This window comes from Schistocerca gregaria, chromosome 1, assembly GCF_023897955.1.
Source record: "Schistocerca gregaria isolate iqSchGreg1 chromosome 1, iqSchGreg1.2, whole genome shotgun sequence".
Lineage (NCBI taxonomy): Eukaryota > Metazoa > Arthropoda > Insecta > Orthoptera > Acrididae > Schistocerca > Schistocerca gregaria.
This window is the reverse complement of record NC_064920.1, coordinates 578925714-578952732: the sequence shown is the minus strand read 5'-3', so window position 1 is coordinate 578952732 and position 27019 is coordinate 578925714. Positions and strand designations below refer to the sequence as shown.

The window sequence follows — 27019 nt, the reverse complement described above, 5'->3', positions numbered from 1 at the left end:
AGCAAACATAAAAAATTGTAAAATTTGCACCTTATCAAACACTGGCCTCAGATGATAAATCTAAAATTATCTGCTTCATAATTGACAGATTTATTCATTATTAGTTAGTACCATGAGGAATATCAGGTAATATGTTTGGGTTGCAAAGAAGTGACAGATAACAGATTAAATGAAGTGAAAGTAGTACTTCATTTTTGTTAGAAGCTTGAAAAATAATTTCAAAAACTGCCAGTAAGTGCATTATTATGAATCTCGAAAACAATTTTTGCACTTCTGCGAGTTATGCAATACAATAACTTGTTTATTATGAACATCAAAGTCATAAATTAACTATTTGAGTAATGTTTATGGTCACAGTACTTATTTTGCCTTGGACAACAAGACTTGCTAGATCTTCAGACATACTCAACATCGACCAAAGCAGGCTGCTCAAGTAACTTTGCAGCAGGTAGAAGCCCAAATTCAAATCGTTCAGAGCAGATTAGACCATAGTTGCTTAGCACTTTATACAGTATCCAATAAGTTTGTCTGCAGCAATTAAAGGATTAATGTGTATTTCCTTTCCTGACATACAGGGTGTTTCAAAAATGACCGGTATATTTGAAACGGCAATACAAACTAAACGAGCAGCGATAGAAATACACCGTTTGTTGCAATATGCTTGGGACAACAGTACATTTTCAGGCAGACAAACTTTCGAAATTACAGTAGTTACATTTGTCAACAACAGATGGCGCTGCGGTCTGGGAAACTCTATAGTACGATATTTTCCACATATCCACCATGCGTAGCAATAATATGGCGTAGTCTCTGAATGAAATTACCCGAAACCTTTGACAACGTGTCTGGCGGAATGGTTTCACATGCAGATGAGATGTACTGCTTCAGCTGTTCAATTGTTTCTGGATTCTGGCGGTACACCTGGTCTTTCAAGTGTCCCCACAGAAAGAAGTCACAGGGGTTCATGTCTGGCGAATAGGGAGGCCAATCGACGCCACCTCCTGTATGTTTCGGATAGCCCAAAGCAATCACACGATCATCGAAATATTCATTCAGGAAATTAAAGACGTCGGCCGTGCAATGTGGCCGGGCACCATCTTGCATAAACCACGAGGTGTTCGCAGTGTCGTTTAAGGCAGTTTGTACCGCCACAAATTCACGAAGAATGTCCAGATAGCGTGATGCAGTAATCGTTTCGGATCTGAAAAATAGGCCAATGATTCCTTTGGAAGAAATGGCGGCCCAGACCAGTACTTTTTGAGGTTCCCCATATGCGCCAGTTCTGTTTATTGATGAAGCCGTCCAGGTAAAAATAAGCTTCGTCAGTAAACCAAATGCTGCCCACATGCATATCACCGTCATCAATCCTGTGCACTATATCGTTAGCGAATGTCTCTCGTGCAGCAATGGTAGCGGCGCTGAGGGGTTGCCGCGTTTGAATTTTGTATGGATAGAGGTTTAAACTCTGGCGCATGAGACGATACGTGGACGTTGGCGTCATTTGGACCGCAGCTGCAACACGGCGAACGGAAACCCGAGGCCGCTGTTGGATCACCTGCTGCACTAGCTGCGCGTTGCCCTCTGTGGTTGCAGTACGCGGACGCCCTACCTTTCCAGCACGTTCATCCGTCACGTTCCCAGTCCGTTGAAATTTTTCAAACAGATCCTTTATTGTATTGCTTTTCGGTCCTTTGGTTACATTAAACCTCCGTTGAAAACGTCGTCTTGTTGCAACAACACTGTGTTCTAGGCGGTGGAATTGCAACACCAGAAAAATCATCTGTTCTAAGGAATAAACCATGTTGTCCACAGCACACTTGCACATTGTGAACAGCACACACTTACAGCAGAAAGACGACGTACAGAATGGCGCACCCACAGACTGCATTGTCTTCTATATCTTTCACATCACTTGCAGCGCCATCTGTTGTTGAAACTTTTAACTACTGTAATTTTGAAAGTTTGTCCGCCTGAAAATGTACTGTTGTCCCAAGCATATTTGCAACAAACGGTGTATTTCTATCGCTGCTCGTTTAGTTTTTATTGCCGTTTCAAATATACGGGTCATTTTTGAAACACCCTGTAGGTGCTTCACCAACATCTCTCAAGCCTGTCTGCTTTTGACATATTTGACCCTGCATTAACATCTGGTTGCATAAATTGCGATTTCAGTTCATCATACACTTTTACTGGGTCAGTTTCTAGTTCTCCCAAATCCATTTTTGTTTAATTTTTGCTATATGCTGTGATGCCTACTTGTTGTTTGTTCTGCCTCATCTTAGCAGTTTCCTTCGATATTGTCTCTTGTAATACCTTTATGGGCTCTTTTTTCTCTTTTGATTGCAAATAGCAACATGGTTAAGTGGAAAATGTAATAATCAAATTAATTGAATGTTTAACTTATCCTGATCGTAAGACCTATCAGTTAATTGCTTTAGTGCCCGTACTTTCGGCAAGCTGCAGTGCCACTACAACTTAGTTGGCTGGGACAGTAGCTGTGCAGGTGTATGGGTGTTCTGTGTTATTTATCACTAAATAAGGACATCATTTGAGAACTTAGCTATGTTTTCAGTCTTTACGTGGCTATCAAACGCTTACTTCAACTATATGGCTCATTGTTACCTTTACTTCTTCCATTGTAGAATTATTGGTTGGTTGGTTGGTTTGTGGGATTGAAGGAACCATAGAATTATTGTTCATTAACATATGAAATAACTCAGTATCCATGAAATGTATTTATAGTTGTGAATGTAGACAATGATCAGCGGTGTAATTGAATGATGACAATGAAAATTTGAGCTGGACGGGACTCAAACCAGGATTTTCCACTTATCGCAATTAGTTGCCTTACCATTACACTATCATTGCACGCTTCATCACCAGACCCAAACTTCCACATGTCATCAACTGTGTGTCTGTATCCTGCAGTGGCACATCTATTACTTATATTCATGTACAGGTGAGACATTTTTATTAAAGGTCACTTGCCTGGTGTTGGCAGATAGATATGATATTGCAGGGCCTATGTTGTTCAGAAGTATGATGCAATGCTACTTTGGAAATGCATGCATGTCTGAAGGAGCAGGCACTGCAGTGACTGCAGTTGTTTTGACACACAGGAAATGTATTCACAGTTGCGAATGTGGACAATAACCAGCTGTGTAACGGAACAATGACAATGGAAAAGTTGCCGCCGACTGGGACTCGAACCTTGATTTCCCACTTATTCTTTCATATGTTGTTAACCATGTGTCTATAACCTGTACTTGTACATCCATTATGTTTATTTCTGTACAGGGGAAACATTTTAATTGAAAGTTGCTGACCTGGTGTTACCAAATAAACACGATATTGCAGTGCCTGTGTTGTTTAGGAGTATGATGCGATGTTCCTTTGGATATGCAAGCATAACGAGTATTTATGCGGACTTGGCCCTACATTGTTTTGCCACAGCAGTTGTTTCTGTTGAATAAGTCACAACAAAACCATATTTTGAATGTGAAGTAAACAGGTCATCGATGCTGCAGTGGCCCCATCTTTCTGCTAGGTTTCTGGTATTCCAACTCTGGTTCCTCAGGTGTCCATTAATGTTGTTCTTGCGTGGTGATGTAGCTGCAGTTCTTGTCATATCAGCTGGTATTACCTGATGTAACAATGTTCTGGTCTGACCTCATCCATAGCTTGTCATGTGAGCCATAGCAGCACTCAGTTGTGCCCAGTACATTATTTTGCCATGCAACAATATTTTGTTTTTAAAAATTAATATGTTCTCAAATTTATCACCTTTACAGAATCCTGTTGTTGTACTGATGCTGAACTTACCTACTCCACGATGGTCAAGCCCCAGCTTGTTGACACCTAGCATGGTTGATAATTTGTTCCATGAGATGGGACATGCCATGCACTCAATGCTTGCTCGTACAAAGTATCAGCACGTTACTGGAACTCGCTGCAGTACTGACTTTGCTGAAGTTCCTTCTGTATTGATGGAATATTTTGCTGCAGATCCTAGGGTTTGTACATTTTCGGTTTATTATGATTTCCACTCTGTGAGTATTATAATTTTTCTCAATATACAGTTGGTATGTGTGATGTATTCTGCTGCTGAAAAATTGTAATTTTACTTTGTTATGAGCTTATGCATTAGAGTAAACTATGTTTGGGTAGTGGCTGCAACTAACAGTGTGTAAACAGGCAGATACTACAGGGATGATATGTGCTGTTCGCTCATTGTTTGAATTGTAATGAATAAGATCAAACATTAAACAACATTAGACAGACATCTACATATAACGTCTTTCTGATAATTTCTGAGAATTGTCTCATTGGACAAAATACACACTGGACATAGAGTGGAAAAAAAATATTGTTCTACAAGTACAGGATAGTGTGCACTGAGTTTGGCAGCCTAAGATTTTTTCATACTACTAATATTGTTTTCAGGCATATGCTGTGATGTGTTTTTTTTATTGAGTATCCACTTAAACACTTTTACACTGGAATATATAAACACATTCTCATAATACAAGTCGTAGTCAAATTATTTACTGCTGATTTGTTATTTTAGATACCATTGAAGTACAGAAAACCTTTTATTCTTTAGCATTGGTTTACAGTACAGTTCATAAGTGTTCTGCCACAGAAACATTATTTCATTGTTTAGAACAGAGCTTTGTTTTAAATGCCATATATTGGGTTTATAGGAAATTAAACTATTACCTGAAGTAGTGACTTGTGCTTAATAACAAAGTCCTGTTATGTAGGGAGCCTATGCAGAAAGAGAGAGAGAGAGAGGGGGGGGGGGGAGAGGGGGGGGGGCAATGATCCGTGGATACAGATAATGCTGTCAAGTGGCCACCATGTATTTTCCAGAATTCATGTGGAATTGCTGTACCTGTTGACTATCACAAGACATGTATTTGACATGTGGCAGGTCAGCGGAACATGTAGCTTGTTGTTAGTATATGGCTACTAAATGTTCAATATTGGGTAAATTAAAGTGTGGTGCGATGCAGTGTACAAGCCTTTTCTTACAGGGTTCTGAAAAAATAGGAATCAACCAACAAAAAATGAGTTTCATTTATATTATTTCAGAAGCTCTGAAGTGACTTTATATTTTCTTGCTTGGATATTCATTGTTGACATTAGTAGCCTTTAAGCTTTATATATATTTTTCCCCTCTCAGCATATTTGCTGTTTCGATGAGATCATTGTGGATGTTCAGTGAGATCATTGTGGATAAAAATTATGATTCAGTATTTGTTAATTGACATATCCTACTACTAAAATAACTGTATAAAGACTATTTGGTAGTAAAAATGTCACTTTTCTTTTGGTTTTTCTGCTAGCACCATACAAATTTTACATCCCAAACATTGACAGTGCTTTGAAGAACAATTGATACTACAAAATATTAACATCAGACCACCAAGTACATACTTCACACAGAAAAGAATAAATCATCGTTTTCCACAACTTGCCTTTACGATTCACCCCTTCCTGCTTAACATTCAGTGACCACTGTTTCTGTCTTGTAAATACCAGCATCATGAAGCCAAGTTCACTTTGGATTTTATAATCATAGTGGCATGAAATGGCATTGCTATTGATTGTCCATCATAAAGAGGCAAATAAGTTTAGCTATATTTAGTAAATTCCCCTCAATCAACATTTTATCTACAAAAACTGGTGTGTAAAGCCAACTTGATACTTATTGCTGCAGATACGTCTTACAGTTTGACCTTTTTTTAATCAATATTAAATTGCATTAACTGAACTGACAAAGCACATGCAGAAGTGTACCAATACTTACCGTATTTCTGTCTGAAAATCTTGGGAACATCATAATTTAGTTCAGAATAGTACCGCGCACACTACGACAACAGAAGTAATCACAAGACAGGAAAAAAACATGGTGTTGTGAGCTCTCAGCCAATCCGTGTTGCACTGACCTCTCTCCCTCTTTCTCTTTTTCCACCCTCCCCCTTGCCCCTCCCATCCCTCTCACCCCTCCCCTTCCCCCTTCTCTCCCTCCCCCTCCCCCACTGTCCTCTCTCTCTCTCTCTCTCTCTCTCTCTCTCTCTCTCTCTCTCTCTCTCTCTCTCCCCCTTTCCCCCTTTCCACCTCTCCACCCTCTCCCCTCACTCACCCCCTCTCCCCCTCCCTCTCCTACTCACCCCCTCCCCCTCTCCCTCTCTCTGTGCAGGTCCAGGGGTTAGAATAGGCCTGAGGTATTCCTGCCTGTCATAAGAGTCGACTAAAGGGAGTCTATCACATTTGAGCCTTTATGTCATGGTCCTCTGTAGAGTTTGACGGCCATTTCTCAAAATTTTGCCCGAAGAGCAAGCCAATTGGGGAAAAGTGCCTTCCATGGTGCATAGTGTCCATCATGTGCTGAGACCTCTTGCCTCCTTCGTTGACATGGATCTGCACTTCCGCTCATTCTCCAGCTGCTGGGTGAGGCCACCCCCCTGTGATGTAAAGCCATACATCCCTCCCCCTATGCGGTGATTTAAGTGCTGGAAGTTCAGTCATATGTCTTCATGCTGTACTTCCAGCATCACCTGTCGGGATTGGGGACGTCCTTCACATCCCAATACTCCCTGTGTCTCACCTCTCACGTGTGTCAAGTTCAGAGAGCACCATTTGTCTTGCCAGACTGATTCTCCAGAAAGAAAGAAAAATAATGGAATATGAGACCCTGGACCGACTGGCCTACACTGAGGTTAAAAGAAAGTTTGAAAGGTTACATCCTGTGCATATGACGTCAACCTACACTGCTGCTACGACAACGGTTCTATCATTGTCCATTCCACCACGTACAGTTGGCTTTCAGAGCCACAGGCTCCACCTACTTCAGGAGCAACACCCCCCAACCATCGGGGACGATAGTCCCCACTTCTCAGCTGGAGAAGCGTAAGTCTTCTTTGGCTTCTCTCACCAGGAAGGGATCCCTTGGGTTACTCCCTTCCCAGGTTCCTACGAGTGGCAAAGCTGACACTTGGCAGTGTCTGAAGCAATGACAGGTAGCTTGTCATCAGGCTTCACGGTCCTCCTCAGTCCCTGAGACTGAATCAGTGAAGCCCTTCCACCCAGACAAACCTAAGGAGCAGAGAGAGAAATCTAAAAAGAAAAAAAACCCCGAGTACCAAGGCACTGTGGTGGCACACACACCACCACTACCTACATGCTCTGTGTCTGAGGATGAGGTGGAGATTCTGGCATCCGCTGAGGGCCTAGATCTCGCTGGGCCCTGAGGCACAATGGATGTCGATTGCACAGGTACTCATCTGGTGGCATCAGGTGACCCTGAGGCGCAGACTGCCTCATTGAGTGTTTCATGCCTTCCCAGTCTCATGGTCACGTAATCGTCCAGTGGAATTGCGGCAGTTTTTTCCATCACCTGGCTGAGCTACAGCAGCTGTGAAGCTTTACACCTGCTTTTCGCATTGCCCTCCAGGAAACATGGTTCCCGCGGCTATAAGGGAAATTACAGGAGCCGTAGTGACTATAATAGAGTGTCAGGTGGAGTTTGTGTCTATGTAGTGAATCTCTGCCCCTTCTAATTCCCCTTGAAGCTGTGGCTGTCAGGATGAGTATGGCACAGGAAATAACTGTTTTCCTCCAGATGGTTTGGTGCAATACCCCTGAACGTATCGGCTGCACTGATTGATCAACTCCCTAAACCTTTACTACTTTTGGGAGATTTTAACGCTCGTAACCCCTTGTGGGGTGGTGCCATGCTTAGTGGCTGAGGTAGGGAGGTTGAAAATTTACTGTCACAATTTGACCTCTGCCTCTTAAATACAGGTGCCTCCAAATATTTCAGTGTGACCAATGGCACATATTCAGCCATTGATTTCTCGGTTTGCAGTCGTGGTCTTCTCCCATCTATCCACTGGAGAGCACGTGATGATGTGTGGTAGTGACCTCTTGCTCATCTTCCTGTCACTCCCCTCGGACGCCTGCCCAGATGAGTTTTAAACAAAGCAGACTGGGAAGCCTTCACCTCTGCCATCACCACTGAATCTCCCCAACATGGTGCCATCGATTTTGTCGTTGAGCAGGTCAATACAACGATCATTTCTACGGTGGAAAACACAATCCCTTGTTCTTTAGGGTGCCCCTGGCGAAAGACAGTCCCTTGGTGGTCACCGGAAGTCACTGAGGCAATTAAAGAGCGCCGGTGAGCTCTACAGCGACACAAGCGGCGCCCTTCCCTATAGCACCTCGGCTCCGCGCCCACATTCGCCAGCTTATAAAACGACGCAAACAGAAGTGTTGGGAGAGGTACGTGTCGACCATTGGGTGCCATACATCACCTTTCCAAGCTTGGACGAAGATCAGAGATCTTTTTGGGTACCAGACCCCAACAGGTGTCCCTGGCATTAACATCAATGAAGTGTTATCTACTGACTCAAATGCGATTGACGAGCACTTTGCTGAGCATTATGCTCGAGCCTCTGAGTTGGAGAATTACCCCCCAGCCTTTCGCACCCTCAAACGGTGGATGGAAAGGAAAGTCCTCACATTCATTACGTGCCACAGTGAACCCTATAACGCGCCACTTACAGAGTGGGAGCTCCTTGCACCCTTGCAGGTTGCTGTGACACAGCTATTGGGCCGGATCGGATCCACAGTCAGATGATTAAACATCTCTCATCTGACTACAAGCGACATCTCCTTGTCACCTTCTACCAGATCTCATGCTATGGCATCTTTCCATCGCAGTGGCGGGAGAGCACCATTAATCTGGTGCTCAAACCCGGTCAAAACCCGCTTGGTGTGGATAGCTACCAGCCCATCAACCTCACCATCTTCCTTTGTAAGCTGCCGGAACGTATCGTGTGTCATCGGTTGGGTTGTGTCCTGGCGTCGCGTGGCCTACTGGCTCCATGTCACGGCGGATACCACCAGGGTTGCTCTACCATTGATAATCTTGTGTCCCTTGTGTCTGCCATCTGAACAGCCTTTTACAGACGCCAACATCTGGTTGCCATCTTTTTTTCACTAGCATAAAGCATATGACATGACCTGGCGACATCATATCCTTGCCACATTGTATGAGTGGGATATCCAGGGCCTGCTCCCAGTTTTTATCCAAAACTTCCTGTCGCCCCGTACTTTCCGTGTCCAAGTCGGTGCCTCCCATTGTTGCCCCTGTATTCAGGAGAATACAGGGGCAACAGTTCCGTATTGAGTTTCTCTTTATTTTTAGTGGTTATTAATGGTCTAGCTGCAGTTGTAGGGTCGTCGGTATCACCTTCTCTGTATTCGGATGACTTCTGCATTTTGTACTGCTCCTCCAGCACTGGTGTTGCTGAGTGGTACCCACAGGGAGCCATTCACAAGGTGCAGTCATGGGCTCTAGCCCACGGCTTCCAGTTTTCAGCCGCAAAGTCGTGTGCCATACATTTCTGTTGGTGTCACACTGTTCATCCAGAACCAGAACTTAACCGTAATGACGATCCACTCACTGTAGTGGAGACATATCGATCCTTAGGACTGGTTTTCGATGCCTGATTGACTTCGCTACCTCACCTTTGTCAGCTTAAGCGGAAGTGCTGGCAGCACCTCAATGCCCTCTGCTGCCTAAGGAACCCCAACTGGGTTGCAGATCTCTCTACGTTGCTGCAGCTCTACAGAGCCTTTGTTCAATCCTGCCTTGAGTACGGGAGTCTCATTTATGGTTCGGTGGCACCCTCAGCATTGCATTTACTTGACCCAGTGCACCACTGTGGTGTTCGCCTAGTGACGGGAGCATTTAGAATGAGTCCGGTGCAGTGTCCTGGTGGAGGCCGGAGTCCTTCCCTTGAAGGTGAGCCAGCCATGGTAATCTGCTCTCTTGTTTTGATCTCTTCTACATGTTTCTTGGGTCTCTCTGTGATTTTCTTGTCCGATTTTGTCCATTTTAGTGTTTATTTGATCTTCTGTCATTCTTGTGGTTTTCTCCTATCTTCCAGCTGTGTTTTGTATGTCTGAGTTATTTTACACCCAACGTTGTGGAATTATTTTAAGGGGAACAAGGGACTGATGATCTAGTAGTTTGGTCCCTCTTCCCTCTTTTAACCCAACCAACCAACCAACCAATCAATCCTCCCGCTCCCTCCCCTCCCCATCCCTATCCCTCCTCTTCCCTCCCCTCCCCTTCCCTGTCGCTCCCCATCCCTATCCCTCCCATCCCCTTCTCCCTCCCTCCCTCCCCCCCCTCTCTCTCCCCCCCTCTCTCTCTCTCTCCCTCTCCCTCTCCCTCTCCCTCCCCCTCCCTCCCTCCCTCCCCTTCTCTCCCTCCCCCTCCCTCCCTCCCTCCCCTTCTCTCCCTCTCCCTCCCTCCCTCCCTCCCCTTCTCTCCCTCTCCCTCCCTCCCTCCCTCCCTCCCCTTCTCTCCCTCTCTCTCTTTGTCTGTAATTGGTTCTCTAATGTGCTGTACATGGAAATATTGCATATTGGGTTTAAAGCAAATGACTGCCAGAAGTGCTGCTATTGAATTGATACCAAAATTGACTGCATATAAGTGATAAACAAGCATGAATCTTTGAACTTCTGCAACTGTTGAAAGCTCCATAGGCAGTGCGGACATGAACTACTGTAATAGTCCATCATGTATGAAGCATAGAGGTCTTCAACTTCTCTGAAAGAGCTCTGCAATCAAAGTGTTAATTATTACAGTTCAGTTAGGTGGATTACTTTCAGATAGGAGATTTACTCTGGAATTATCAGTATCTTTTCTTTCACAGTCTCTTTAACTTAGACGCATATTTGTTTACATAATTTCACATCCTTTTAATAATGATAATTGTTCACAGTAACATTTGCCTTGCGCAGTCCAGAACCGTGAGACTACTACGGTTGCAGGTTCGAATCCTGCCTCGGGCATGGATGTGTGTGATGTTCCTAGGTTAGTTAGGTTTAAGTAGTTCTAAGTTCTAGGGGACTAATGACCACAGCAGTTGAGTCCCATAGTGCTCAGAGCCATTTGAACCATTTGAACATTTGCCTTGGGCACAAACTTCTGTAAGAAACTGCAGTGAGGTGTTGAAATTTCAGTAGTTATCTGGGTACATTGTTAATCAGAGAATACTTTTTAAATAACTTGTCAGTTTGAATGGGAGTTTGATTTTGGTGGAAATTGAAAGTATTTGAATTTAATTGTTGTATATTCTCCACTTCAAAAGTTCCAGTGCATTCATAAGTTACCAGTAGAAAAATTAAGAAAATAAAAGACGAGGAGGATCATTCACAGTATAACCTTGTCTCTGATGATCTAATAGGAGAGAAGTATATTGCTGATTGTGGTGTAATTTAATTGGATAAATAAGAAATCTACTCACCACTCAACTGCAGAACAACCACATAAAAGAAGGTTGTAATTAGGCAAGCTTTCATAGCCAGTGGCTCTGTGTGCAGGCAGTAGGGTTGAAGGGCAAGGAAGAGTGACGAAGAAAAAGCACTGGAGAGGTCTAACAAAAGGGGTACATTTTGCGAAAATCACCCAGAACTGCGGGTCAGGGGAAACAGGCTGCACGGGATGAGAAGGAAAGACTGGTTATTGGAGATTGCATTGGACAATATTTGAAAACCTGAGACCTTAGAGGTGGAAGACAGGACAGAGATTACTGTTTAAATGGCATGCATGAGTTAATAAGAGTGAAAAGCTAAGTGCATCATACATAACAGAGGTGGGAGGAGGGCGGCAGTGAAATATAGACAGGTAATAAGACAATGAAAGCTGTAGGAAACTAAAATAGAGTGAAGAAAAGAGTAGTTACTGTGAAGAAATGCCAAGATGGAAGAAATTAATGTAAATTAAGGCCAGGTGGGTGGCAAGAATCAAGGTAATTGTGTAGCGCTGGTATATGACGTGTCGTTTCACAGGAGGCTCCCCGTCCTCCATGAAATGACGCATGTTATGTTAACACTGTTCGGCCTTTTACATTGGCATGACTACCACCAAATTATCAATTAGGATAAATGGGCAAATGCAGAGGGTGTACAGTGGCAACACACAATATCCTGTTGCGGAGCACGTTCTACAACATGTCACTCATGGCCTCGGTGCCTGTTTCACCACATGCACCATCTAGATTCTTCCGACAGACACCAGTTTCTCAGAACTCTGAAGTTGGGAACTAGCGCTACAACATTACCTTCCACCCATCTGGCCTTCATTTACATTAATTTCTTCAGTTTCATCATTTGTTCACAGTAACTATTCTTTTCTTCACTCCATTTTAGTTTTCTACAGCTTTCATTGTCTTATCCTTCTATTTTTCACTGCCCCCTCCCACCTCTGTTACATACAATGCCATTGGCTTTTCACGATTATTAACTCATGCATGATGTTTCGACAGTAATCTCTGTCCTGCATATTACCTTTAAGCTCTAAGGTTTTCAAATCTCTTCTGATGCAGCCTCCAACAAACAGTCTTTCCTTCTCATCCCGTGCAGTAAGTCTCCTCTGACATGCGGTTCTTGGTGACTTTCCTGAAATCTAACGTTTTTCCTAAACCTCTCCAGTCCTTTTCCTTCACCCCTCTTCCTTCCCCTTCAACCTTTCTGCCAAGAAGGAGCCACTTGCTTCAAGAGCTTGCCTAATTACAACCTTCTTTTATGTGTGTGTTCTACTGCTGATTAGTGAGTAGATTTTTTTTATCCGCCCAGTTAAATAATTCTATCAAAAACTGATTGTTTTCATTGTTTAGACACTCATGTGTAAGAAACACGAGTGTCTAAAATGAAGAAGGGTCTTTGTAAGTGGAGAATGTGAAAAAGTAGTGAACCTTTAATATCTGGATTGAGAGACAGTTCATTTGCAATTTTCACTTTTTTCTGAGGGTCTTAGGCAAGACCATGCAGGTACATGCAACGTTAGTTGAATGTGGGCATGGGAACTGGGTTAGGACCATGGAATTAGAGAAAAATAGTGCTTTTAATTTTCTGCAATATAATTATGCAGCAGTCCAGACACAAGCACAGAATGTGAGTAGTCCATTTCAGACTTTCTACAGTGCTTTATGATATTTATGAGTTACTAGATGCAGTTTTCTACCACATTCTCATGACATTAATGACATGTGCATTGAAAATTCAAATTTTGTGCCAATATTCTTCATCAATTTATCTTTATTATGCTTTGTTTTTGATCACAGGTTGTACAGACTTTTGCCAGACATTTTCAGACTCAAGAGAAAATGCCAGAAGACATGCTCATTCGTTTATGTGCATCAAAGCATTTGTTTGCTGCATCAGAAATGCAATTACAAGTGTTTTATTCAGCACTTGACCAATGCTATCACAGTCACCACCCATTGCAGGGCTCAACAACAGATGTTCTAGCACAGCTTCAAAATAAATACTATGGAATCCCATGTGTTGCCAATACAGTAAGTAATTCCTTTGTTCTAAGTACATTTGCTCTTACAACTGTAGTATGGAATCAGGGGTTGTAATTAATATTGGTTCCTAAAATAGAAGAATTCAATTTGAAATGCAGTGAGAACTTCGGTACTATGGTAGAGATTGATGTTGGCATGAGTTAGAGCTATGAACAAGCTTAAAAAATTCTAGCAATTTATGAATAGGTGTTCTCTTGTTGGAATGTCGTAGTAGCACTTAATTGAAGTAAAGCCATGATTTTCTGTATAAAACTCTTCTGAGATGACTGCAGGCTCGCAGCAGCAGCAGCACTACTACTTAACACTGGAACCCAGGCTTACACATTTCGTATTTTGTGACACTTCAGAATATATGCTAGAACATATTATCTTCATCGAGGCACAGTAAGTGAGTGAGTAGAGGACTATGTAGAATAGCAGCAAGTTGTGACGTCAGATGAAGCCCACCATAACTTGGGTTAATACAGTGGTCGTCTTGCTGGTGACAGAAAAGTCTGATGAGATGAGCTGCCAGCTTATGCCATTGCCAGCCTTAGCTGGTATCATTTAGTGGTACTCTCAACAGTACCCCAACCACAAGCAAATTGTGGGTGGTGAATTCATATGCGCACTCAAAAAGAAACAAAATAGAGAACCCTGTATCATATCTACTTTCTGTAGTCTCATTCTGGAAAATCTAAGAATGTTTTACTAAAACCTTAAACATGTGTTGCCGAGAATCTTGAGAAATCATTCACAGTATCTTGACACACACACTGTTTCTTCCTTTTGCCTCCTGAGTTGTAAGGTTATGTCCATGGTTGACCATATGTAATAGTTGTCACTTGGTGTGGTCCATCATTCTTTATCAGAGGACTGCTAACCTGCCTCCACAGCCGGATCACCAGTCTTCACCAATACCCTGCACTACATTCCAAACACTTCTTCAGTGCATAGTGAAGTGAGGGGATGTGTCAGTATTGTTGCTGATATGTCCGTCTGAAGGGGACGTTAAGTATGTGAGCACCCCCTCCTCCTTCCTGCCCCCCCCCCCCCCCCCACACACAAATTCCAGGCATTTACACTTAACAGATACACATATGCGTGCAGGCAAGTCTCTTACTTTGCAAAGGAAAGACGCCTGCAGGCACAAAGGACAGTGAAAACCTTTCCAGTTAGGTGGCTAAACCTTCCTTTCAGGATCTCCCAGCCATTCATGCCATAAGCCTGAGTACTGGACCATTGTGTCCTGTAAAAGTAACACTTGTCCGTTGCTAGACTCATAAATCATGTTGAGTCCATAAAACGATGAGTAGAAGATTAAATACCAGTGTCTGAAGACATTAAAAGAAAACAGATTTGGTTCTGGCATTTGCCAGTAATAGACTGAAACTTTAATTTATTTAACTGTATCAACATTTTTGGTAGAAAGATTTTGCCTTTGCTAACTGAAGGGTGATCTGTGCATCAAAGCTGAAATTAAATTGATGAGTATTTGCTTTACGATATTTCATTTCCCTTTTCCGGACTTTCAGTACCAACAACCATGTTATGTATTTTAGTGACTACGGTGTTAAAAATGTAAATGTGAAATGTAGGAATGGGAGGAAAAGGAGAGGAATGTGGTGGAAATGTGATGGCTAGCCACGCTGGGCATTACAGTAAGGCAATAGTGAAAGCTGAAAATCAGTGCTGGATTGGTATCCAAACCTGGATTTACCACTTATTACGAGTCATGGCCTAACTGCTTTGGCCAGCTGGGCATGGTCCATGACCGACTCAAATTTCCAACTTACTGCACAATGCATTGTAGTGTCTCTCACCCATTAAACTCGGTACTCACAAATCCTGATTAATGCAGGTATTTGGACAATATTTGTGCATTCGCACTGAAACAAATTTCAAGGAGCTGTCACCTTCTTTTTTCAAAAATGTATGTATCTGAGTGGTACCTGTTCTGTCAGACATGTCCGACATTACAGACGTCCTTGATGACACGACTGGTACATACATGTAAACATGAAATGTAGGACCAGCTGCATAGTCATGAGTGAGGCCTGTTCTGTCGGACACAGATACATACATTTATGTTAATAACGTTTAAAGTTCAAATCATGAAGCAATAGGCAACTTCTAGATGCATCAATTAAGTGTTGGTCTGACTTCCAATCAGTGCTGATTCCCTATCATTGTAAACCTAACACGTGACTTACAGACCACTGAATCACAGCACTCCCACGTCTCTTTTTTTAAAAAATCCATCAACTCAATTTACAAATTATATTTTCCTGGAGACATATTGAGTCTCAACTTTATCTTCGATAATGTGAGAAGATGAAGTAATAAATTAAAATTTGTGCCAAGGCTGGACTTGGACACAGTTCTCCTGCTTACTAGGCAGATGTGTAATCCACTTCAATCACTCTGGCGTTGTGGCTGACGCAGCTTCATGGGCTACCCTTGTCCAATGCCCTCCCTAACACAAATGTCAGTTCACACCTCAGCCCATCTTGATTTTCTCCTTCTTAAAGTGTCAGTATTGCCTATGTAAAGTGGTGGAAAACACATCTGCCTAGTAAGCAGGGACCCGAGTTCAAATCCAGGCCTTGGCATAAATTTTAATTCCTTACTTCAGCTTCTGTCCTTACTGAAGATAAAGTTGAGACTCAGTCTGCAGGAAAATTAATTACATCTGGTCAGTAGCTCACCTATATCTGAGGTACAGGCAGCGTTTCCCCATTACGTACAAAGCTGTGGTGGTATTCCTATATCGGAGGGCCTCAGCAGTACTTACAATTTAAGGAAAATTAATTAAAATTCAAGTTTGTGTTAGTGAGCAGTTGTATCAGCTGCAATGCCAGGGTGGTGTCATGGATTACACATCTGCTTAGTAAGCAGGAGATCCGGTTCGAAGTCCCAGCCTTGGCTCCAATTTTTATTTGTTACTTCAGATTCTATCCTTATCACTTTAGAAAGTAAGCTGTTGGTCCAATCTTCAGCTTTATAATGGAATTCAAAATGATCCCAAGAGCCTTCATTTCTTTTTATGTTATGAAGTTGCTTAGCCTTAATCATTGTAACATAATGTTTCCATGTGTAATGACATAGTTTGAATTAGGAAACTTCTCACAGATTCAGTCTTCTTCACTTAGTCGCTGTGTGAAATGTGATTCTGAACATTAGAGTCAAAATTAAAATGATGAATATTTGCTTTTCAGTGTTTCTCTTCATCTTTCCTAATTTTCAATACTCATGTAATATCCATCTATCTCCCCCTCCCATTCTCCCCAATTGCTACAGCTTCACTTTTCAGCCTTGCCAATATAAAATCCAGCACAATAGTGATTTAGTGTTTCCTTATATTTCTGACTTTTATTGAATAAAATAATTCTGTTCTGGAATGTCGATAAACATTTGTTACAGACGTGTGAATACAAACATTTCATGTGACCAGTATCTAGGCTCATACTAACTAATGCCTTTACATAAATTCTTATCTTTTTCTTCACTAGCATTGTTGAGTCTTATTTCAATGGAAGCACATAGGAATACTCTTAAGATCCTCCGTGGTGCTCTGTACAGCTCTGGTAACTCCATGCAACATCTGCTGTGATGTAGGAATTCCTGCTGTTTAATATCACCCACCACTGAAGGAGAACGTCAAAGAAGTAATAAAAATACAAAACAAATATCTGAACAGATATAATGGTGTGTTTATAAGGGCAATAAAAATTACATATTGCTGACAATATATTGTAGGGATGTTGATGAGCTTCATTGCCAACCACTTCAGCTAAATGTTCAGCAACATTGCCTACCATTTTTCTCCAACAGTGTTTGCAGCAATACATATGAGATTTGAAGAGTTTACACGGGCCACACTATGACTGTGAAATGAATGAAAGCTGGCTAGTAGAAGTGGGTGTGGCTTTCCTGCTTATGCATTCCACAAAGAAAAATCAAAGTGGAAACTCCAGGTAGAAATCTCAGCAATGTAGGAAAAGATAGATTGCTAATTTCTGTAAACAAGACATGTCAATTTGCAGACAGGCATGATTAAAAGACATTCACGTATAACTTTTAGCCATAGATTTTGTCAGTAAAGCGCGCGCGCGCTCTCGCCCACACGCACACACACACACACACACACACACACACACACACACACACACACACACACACACACACAAGACCGCCAACTCCAGCATCTTGTGCCAGAAATCAACATCATGTGGGAAGCAAGCAGCAAACTGGAGGGGGTGGGGAAGGGATAGTAGTGTGCAGGTGGGGAGTGAGACGGACACTATCTGGTGGAGTGTGCAGCAATTAGACTGCCAACAGGTGCAGTTTCAGGAGTTTGTGGGGCTGAGAGGCGGGGAAGAAAGGAACAAAAAAGGAGAGGAGTGGGAAAGATGGATCGGTGCATTGGCAAAGGGCTACAGTTAAACAGGGCAGGAGATGAGAATGGAAAGCATGTGATAGGACAGAGGGTGTGGAAACTGTTGGGTGAAGGGTGTGGGGACAAGATATTACCCTAGGTTGATGCCAGGATAATTATGGAAGTGGAGGACATGGTGTAAGGATAACTCCATCTGTGCAGTTCGTAAAAGTTGGTGATGGAGGAAAAGAGCCAGATGGCTCAGGTAGTGAAACAGCCATTGAAATTAAGTGTGTTATTTTCAGTTGTGTGTTGTGCCACAGGGTGGCCTACTTTGCTCTTGGCTAGCCGGCCAGAGTGGCCGAGCGGTTCTAGGCACTACAGTCTGGAACCGTGTGACTGCTATGGTCACAAGTTTGAATCCTGCCTTGGGCATGGATGTGTGTGATGTCCTTAGGTTAGTTAGGTTTAAGTAGTTCTAAGTTCTAGGGGACTGATGACCACAGCAGTTAAGTCCCATAGTGCTCAGAGTCATTTGAACCATTTTTTTGCTCTTGGCTATAGTTTGATGGTGGCCTTTCATCCTGGTGGACAGCTGGTTGGTAGTCATATCAATATAAAAAGTTGTGGAGTGATTGCAGCAGAGCTGGTAAATGACATAGCAGCTTTCACAGGTAGATCAGCCTCTGATGGGGTAGGATAAATCTGTGAAAGGACTGGAATAGGAAATGTTGCTGGGTGGATTGGGCAAGTTTTGCACCTGGGTCTTCCTCAGGGATATGATCCTTGTGGCGATGGGTTGGATTGAGAGTGGCATAGGTATGGACTAGGATCTTGTGGAGGTTGGGTGGGTGACTGAACACCACTTTAGGAGGGGTGGGTAGTGTCTCGGGCAGGATGTCCCTCATTGCAGAGCGCGTTGATAAGTAATCTTTACCTGTCATTACGTATCATTGATTACCTATCGTCTTGCAGCATTGTGTGAAAAACTGCAGAAATCAATGTGGGACATACAACAAACATATCCGTTGGGACAGTGTGGCAAAATTTGGTGTTAATGGGCTGTGGCGGCAGATGACTGATGCACGTGCCTTTGCTAACAACATGACATCTTGTGCAGTGCCTGTCCTGTGCTCGTGACCATATTGGTTGTACCCTAGGTGACTGGAAAAACGTGCCTCGTCAGATGAGTCCCGATTTCATTAGGAGTTATCCCATGGCTTGTGTTGCCTCAGTGTAGAAGGCTGTACAATAATTGCAGCACAGCACTGCTGTTGTAATAGAAGTATTGTTAGTGTGTTTGATATGAATAGGGAATACTGTTATCTGAATAATCATGACATTTCCACATAATTGTTTGTGGATTTAACCTTCAGCAACGAAATGTCGGAATGTAGTTCATCATAAGGAGTAGGGAGTAGGTAGTAGGTCTGGTATGTAGAGGACACTGGACAAATATGATCTGAGCATTGGGGATGTTGATGTACAGCAATGTGGATTCCACAGTGACAAATAAGGAGTCTGATGGTAATGGGAGAGAACTGTGGATGTGTGGTGGTGGAAGCAGTTAGTGTGTTGGATGTGTGAATGGACATTCCAGACAGTTGGTTGGAGGTGCTGGTTTATGAAGACAGAGAATCTTTTTATGGGAGCATTTTAACAAGTTACAATGGCACCATTCAATGCTAACTTTTTTTATCTACGTCTATACTCTGCAAATCACCATGAGGGTTTATGGTAGAAGGCATATCCCATCTTACTAGATATTAGGGTTTCTTCCTGTTCCATTCACGTATGGAGTGCTGGAAGAATGATTAATCAAATGCCTGTGTGTGTGTGTGTGTGTGTGTGTGTGTGTGTGTGTGTGTGTGTGTGTGTGTGTGCAGTAATTATCCTGATCTTATCCTCATGGTCTCCATGTGATCAATATGTAGGTGGTTGTAGAATATCCCTAGACTAATCATTTAAAGCCGGTTCTCGAAACTTTGTTGTTCGATTTTCTTGGGATAGTTTACGTCTGTCTTCAAGAGTCTTCCAGTTCAGTTCCTTCAGTATCTCTACAACACTCTCCCATGTATTAAACAAACCTGTGACCATTTGTGTTGTACTTCTCTATATACGTTCAATATCCTGTGTTAGTCCTATCTGGCATGGGTCCCACACACCCTTAGCAATATTTTAGAACCATTTGCATGAGTGATTTTTAAGCAGTCTCGTTTGTAGAAAGATTGCACTTCTCCAGTATTCCACCAATAAACCGAAGCCTACCACTTGCTGCTTTACCCACACTGAACCTATGTGATCATTCTATTTCATAACCCTGAAAAGTATTACTCCCAGGTATTTGCATGAGTCGGCCAATTCCAACAGTGCCTCATTGACTTCTTTTGTTTTGTGAACATTTAGAGTGAGTAGCCAATCTCTGCACCACATTGATTGAATATTTACGCAGCCTCTCTGAGATAGTACTTCATTAAAGCCTGATTTTACTATTAATATGTCTGCAATATGAAAAGGAAAGGTCCCAACACACTTCCCTGGGGCACACCCGAAATTACAAGGGTTGTTGATAAATTAAGGTCTACATTGCTTTTTCACATAGTAAACATCATTTTATTGCAAAACCAATTACAGTTATATAGCTAATTTTTATTGTAGGCCCTGTCATGACTGATGAATTTTTGGAGATGCTCTGGAAACTTTTTCATACCCATCTTGTACCACTCTCCCGCCAACTTGTGAAGGAAGGAATGGACAGCTGCCTTCAGCTCTTCGTCACTTGACAATTTTGTTCCTCCCAAACGTTGTTTCAAGTTGGGGAACAAATAGTGAATAGTAGTCACAGGGAGACAAGTCAGGGCTGTATGGAGGATGGTCAATTGATTTCCCACTTGAATTTGATGATGAGATCTGTCGTGGTGTTGGTGAGGTTAGGGCAGTCGTTGTCATGGTGCAAACGAACTCCCTCTGTCAGCCAAACCCTCCTTTTGTTCTGTATGGTCCAGTGTAGCTTTGTCAGTGCCTCACAGTACCTTGCCACATTGATTTTTGTGCCTCTTTCCAGGTAGTTGACCAGGAGAACACCGTTCCTATCCCAGAATACCGAAGTCATCACCTTCCCCACTGATGGCATTTGCTTGAACTTCTTGACATTTGGAGAACCGGAATGATGCCATTGTTTTGATTGTTCCTTAGTCTCTGGCATGAAGTAGTCGACCCAAGTCTCATCCCCAGTTGTCCATCAAAATTATTTCCATGGTAGTCTTAGCGTTCAACAATCTCTCACATGATCACTTGCTGGTCTGTAAGCAAAACTTCTTTGACTTTCGTCACTGTCTTGTCCGAAACTGATGGACACCCACTGCCAGCCTTGTCTTGCTCTTTTGTACGGTCATCCGCAAACTTCCTACACCACTTATGCACATTTTTTTACATCCACACACTTTCCTCCGTACACATTGGTCAACTGGTGATAGATTTCAATACGGTTTGACCCCTTATGTCATTAGCAGCTGATACCCTAAGAATGCGCAGAGAGGTGGGGAATGGCAAGAACAGTGGTGCGTGAAGCAAGGAACCCCGCTGTTGTCTGATTTAGGCTAGCTCATTCCGTCTTGATGAGAGCTTGTTGGAGACCTTACTTTAAGGACGAACCTCATATTGTACATCTGGCGATGATTCTTCATCCAAGAAAACATGCCATATCCTCCCTACAAAAAGTTCTCATTCCAGTCACAAATTTCACTTGATAGCCCATATGATCGTACTTTTGACAATAAGTATACTTGCAGTATTGACTCGAATGCTTTTTGGAAATCAAGAAACATTGCTTCTATGTGATTGCCTTGATCCTAAGCTTTCAATATGTAATGTGAGAAAAGTGCGGTTGTGTTTCACGTAATTGATGTTTTCGAAATCCATGCTGGTTGGCATAGTGGAGGTTGTTTTGTTCAAGATACCTCATTATGTTTGAGCTCAGAGTATGTTCTGAGATTTTACAAGAAGTCGACATCACTTAGAGGAATTCATCCTACATGCTCAATATCTAAAACCCATTTTTTGGTTTGAATTCATTGACATCATCATATGATCTGACCCATGATAAGGAAAATGCTCTCCCTTCCATAGCTCAACATCTGTTCTCAAATTCATTTGACCTTGTCCTTCTATACTCAATGGGCTATCTGCCATCTGTGGGTGCCACATCTCTTTTACAAAGCAGGAGTTAATCAAATAAACTGTTACTCTTGTCAGATCGTTCCCAGACAAATGATATTGTGCACAGCTAGCATAGAAACAAATTTCACATGTCACCTTTTCCAATGGCATTAACACAGATATTCACTGTAAATCAATGACTGGGCAGTATTCCCATCACTATGTCACAAAGGAATTAAAAAGTAAACACAATTGCCAGGGGTTCTGCTATTGTTGTGCTCTGATATGAAGGATGTCCTACCCAAACTAATACGCTCATCAGTTAGTGTAGTGTTATATTAAAATTATCGTGAGGTAGAGAAGTTGGCCAGTACTTACCTTCAGGCAACAAAATTTCTAGTAATGCTGATGAAAAAACACCTAAATAGAAAAATAATAATCAAAGCTTTTGGAACTATATGGTCATTCTTCATGGAGGAAAAATAACTTGGTTGGTAAGTGGTGATAAGTAATATGTGTGCGCAGGCACATTATATTCCATCTGTGCTCTATGAGGTGTTTCGGGTGAGAATGATAAAACAAATGTACACATGCCTGAATGGCCACTGCCAAAATGTGGCTAACTGCAGTCTTGATCAGCCAACTGCTGATAATTCAGCTCTCCTCATCACATTGATGTCAATAAATGCTTCCATACCTCTTCCATTTACATGTTAACTCCCATTCTGAGAAAAAAAAGAGCACCAGCTCCTCTGAACTTTTTGGAATTTTCACTCCATTCTTGACCAGTCCTGCACGAGTCCCCTTCCCATTATTTTACTCAAAATTTCCCTTCACATCAACCCCTTCTCTCTCTCTCTCTCTCTCTCTCTCTCTCTCTCTCTCTCTCTCTCTCTCTCTCTCAACAGTATGTGAATGTTGCCATTTCAGTCGTCACTCAACTACTTCTGTTGCGAGAAATAGGTCTTCCCCTCTATGGAGCCTCCCTTTACCTCCCTGCTACCTCTCCCCCTAAATTTTACCCATCGCAGCTGCTATATCTTTCTTCCTCTCTGACTTCTGGTAGCCTACCCAACCACTGATCAACAATAACTGTTGTCATAATCACCAGTAGGGGTATTTGGGTGTCTGGTTGTGTGTGAGAAAGAATGTGTGCTTCCACCAGGAAAAGAGCAGCCTCTTTGAAAGCCAACCATCTGTAATGAGAGGTATGTATATCATGACAAATCAGTCAGCTAAAGATGAGTGGTAGCCTTTTCTCATTTGTGTTTATTGTTTCAATCCTGGTGTATCTGCTAATTTACTTGATTTTCTCTTTTCTTAGGCATGGCAGTTACGATTTTCTCACCTGGTTGGCTACGGTGCTAAGTATTACTCGTATCTACTGTCAAGAGCATTGGCCTCCTGGATATGGCAGGAATACTTCGAGGCAAATCCTTTAAGTTCATCTGCAGGTGAAAAATATAGGCGTGAATGCTTGGCACACGGAGGAGGAAAGCCAGCAAAAGAGCTTGTATCCCAGTTTCTGCAAAGAGATGTGACACCAGTGAACCTTGCACACAGTCTTATTACTGAAATAGACAATAAGAGAGAGCATATAAATAATGTAAAAAGAACATCTTCCTGTCAAGCTTAAAGTGTTATATTGTACAGAACTGTAAATTTATAAATATTGCGATTGTTTATTTATTAAAATATAATTTTCTTGTTAATTTGGTTTCTTTTTAATCAATTTCCTGTATTATTAGAGGAAAATGAAGCCGTCATTACATTTGGTTGCACTTTGGTAGCTACATCCTATTTCATAAATTTGGGAATTTACATTAATAGAATGTCACAAAATTTCAGTGTCAGTTATGTAAGAGTATCATTCAAAATACAGATTCACGTTTTATTGACGTTTGAAGAAGTAGTGTAAAGGAATTGTGTAATAGTCATTTATATTACAAAGATTTAACAGACAGGTCCTTTTTAACCAGGAAATTTTGGTTTATGATAGTTTCTGAGGAATGCTCAGAATGCTTTGATAGAGTCAATTTTCTAAACCATCACTTTTACAGCTATATGTTGTAGGTTTCATTTACTGTTGAATTCCAAACTTAATGTTGTGTTACTCAGACTTACATAAAATATAGTAAGATGTGGAATATTCTTCTAGAAATTGAAAGATATTGTATCACCAAATGAAGATGCCTTTTTTCTTAAAAGCTTTACTGTCCAGTTTTCATATCTTCTCTGTCTGATAGTTTGTGTTGAGTGAAGTGGACTTCCAATTCATATTAAATTCTTCATTGCAGGTAGGTGCCATTTTGTTGTTGGATTACAGAAACATAGACTCGCTTTCACCATGAGGGCCATTATGGCTTTGATGAATCACATGATATTTCCTAGTTGGATTGTTAACATCAAGGTATTACAACTAAGTGATAGTGTTAATGATAGGTCTTAGTAGAGACAGTTTAATAATAGTGTAAAAACAGAAAGAAATTGTAGTGCAGCATGTAAAGAATACAGGCTCTTATCCTATCAGAGATTTCTAGATATTTGACTACAACTACATGAAAAGAATAATTACAGTTTCTTAACTTGAACATTACACTAAAAACTTAAATAAAAAGTCAGCAGTTTGCATCTCTGGAGATTTATCCGCATGATGTCTTTTTGTGTGCATCTTTTCACATATAATTTGATACTTAAAACAGAATGTGAAGTATATGTTTCCGAGCATGCATCTTGTGTCAAAGACAAAGAAGTGTGTCAAGACACATGGCCTCCCATCATGGGTGAAATTCCAGTGTGCTACCTGACCATCTATTTCTTCATTTGTATGTTGTATGTTATTCCCTAGGACCAAATTGAGGAGCAAGTCTCCGTGGTCATGGAATGAGTCATTATATGACATTATAACAGAAGAGAAATACAGGATGTATACGCTCCCGGGAAAAACCCAGGAATTTTTTCATCTGGGAGAAAACTGGGAAAAAACACAGGATTTTTTTTAAATTCTGTGAATTTTTCATTGTTTCAGTCTTCAGTTAAATTTTTGTAATTTTGGCTGGTAAGAACTGATAGTCTAACAAAGAATTTTACTGTATCTCACTACTGCAGAATAATACTGCAGCAATGAAACATAAATGAGAGAATAAAACCAAAATAAGTTTTAAGTTGCAAAGAAAATGCACCATTTACAACAACAAAGCACAGTGCACAACAAGCACATGCCAAATGCAAGATGTGTCAAAGGCTTTAGGCAAAGGCTGTGGAATACTTCATAACAGCAAACTGCTCCTGATGAGTGTGCTGTCACAACTGTTTACATTAAGTTCATTTTGAGCAGTTGCCAGTGGGCTCAGGCACTTGCGCAGTTGAGTTGCTTATGAGCAGTGTCTTCTCTCGCTTCTGGCTACCTGAAGTGTGGGTGCGGCAGTAGCAAGAAGCAGTCATGCTACCCACAAAAATTTTCTGGCGTGCCCAAGCTGCCAGTTTCGCGCATGTGCAGAGCAGTCTGGATTGTAGTGGTAAGGGGGATAGTGGCCCAAGTTTAGGTTTAGTGATTTTGCTGTTTCCTCTTAGTTCACACATCGAATGAAAACAAAATGGATTTCTGTGGCTAGGAGCTATCAAGTGAATTAAAATACATTCACATAATTATGGAAGGCTGAAATATGTTATTAGTTTCAGTTTTCTGATTTTATTTTATTTCCACATTTTTTGCAGTCAAACAGTAATCACCTTGCACAATAATGAAGTTATTTTTGTGATTTGCTAAATAAATGTTTCTTTTATTAACCTTTTCTGTAGATGCAGTCAGTTTATAAGAAATGAAGTGTTTCATTCCACACTATTGGATAGTTTTGATTGTACACTGAATTTCTAGTGCACATTTTCATCTTCTAGCACATATAGCATCGTGCCATGATAAAGAACCAAACATGAGACAATACAGTAGTGGTACTCCAAGAAGGATCAAACCTGAACCAAAGGCTGAGCAGTCTCGTGCATTACCATCTAAGCTATGAGAACAATTGACACTAATTTTACCTGGCTGGCTGCTTGACTCTGCATGTGTAATGGCCCTCAGTGTTAATGAACTTGGAACTGGCTCGATTTATTGAACTTTTCTCTTCACAATGTGTCTTCTCAACACAACATACCATGTAACACCCATACAAGCTTTTCAGACTGTTTCTGACCACCACGTGCTTTCGTCCAGCTATTCTTGTTTCCTGATGTAATATGTTATGTTGAGACTATAATAATTTTATTTAACTGTGATGACGTATATTTTAGCGTGCGTGGTGAAATGCACAGTGTCATTCATACTTTTACGATATTGTAGTGTGTGGGTTATTATCATTTCCTTTGGAAAAGCAGTCATACACAAAGTAACAGGCACTGCAGTGCCTACAGCCATTATGAAATACATTAAAGATATTCGCAATTGCGATGTGAACAACCATCAACTGCATAATGGAATGACGATAGTGAAAATTTGTGCTGCATTGGGACTCGGGACTCATCATGTATCACTTAACATAAAATGGTTTTTGCTATGAAATTACCTTATTCTTATTCACTACTACTACTACTTCTTCTTCTTCTTCTTCTGCTGCTGCTGCTGCTGCTGCTGCTGCTGCTGCTGCTGCCGCCATGTTTGTCATCTCGATTCATCATCTGCAAGGCGGCTGCAAATTGTAATTCTCTGGGCAAGGCATCTTGTTTATAGCAGTTGGCTGTGATGATTGGCTGCTCCTGTACTCAATGGCTGCTTCCATAGAACCCGGTCGCTGATTGGCTGCTGTCATACTTTAGCCATGAAACACAAGTGCTGACTGGCTATTGCACTTCCTTCGTTTGTTCTTGAGTTTACTATTCAAAGTTCGCAAATTCTAGTTTATTGTGCCCACATGCAGTATTTTTCATCTGGGGCACCATATGTGATGTTTGCCTCTTTTATTTCTTCATTGATTGTCCTTGGTATCAACATACAGCATTGCTGTACTGGCTGAAAAATAGGGGGTGGGGGTGAGGGGGAGGGGGTGGAAGTTCAACACTGACTACCATAAATGATTTAGCCGATAGGTGCACAGTTGTGTTTCATAGTTCTTTA

The 27019-nt window shown here is 41.7% G+C and overlaps 1 protein-coding gene across 2 annotated transcripts in view; it reads left to right on the top strand.

Annotated features, from left to right (window-relative positions):
• Positions 1–23621, top strand: part of LOC126356844 (mitochondrial intermediate peptidase) — a 136013-nt gene extending 112392 nt beyond the window's left edge. For both annotated transcript variants that reach the window (XM_050007401.1, XM_050007402.1), the window contains 3 exons: positions 3792–4013; positions 13149–13382; positions 23234–23621. In XM_050007401.1, coding sequence (XP_049863358.1) covers positions 3792–4013; positions 13149–13382; positions 23234–23545 — 768 coding nt within the window. In that variant the 3' untranslated portion in view covers positions 23546–23621. The remainder of the gene's footprint in view (positions 1–3791; positions 4014–13148; positions 13383–23233) is intronic.
• Positions 23622–27019: the final 3398 nt, after the last annotated feature.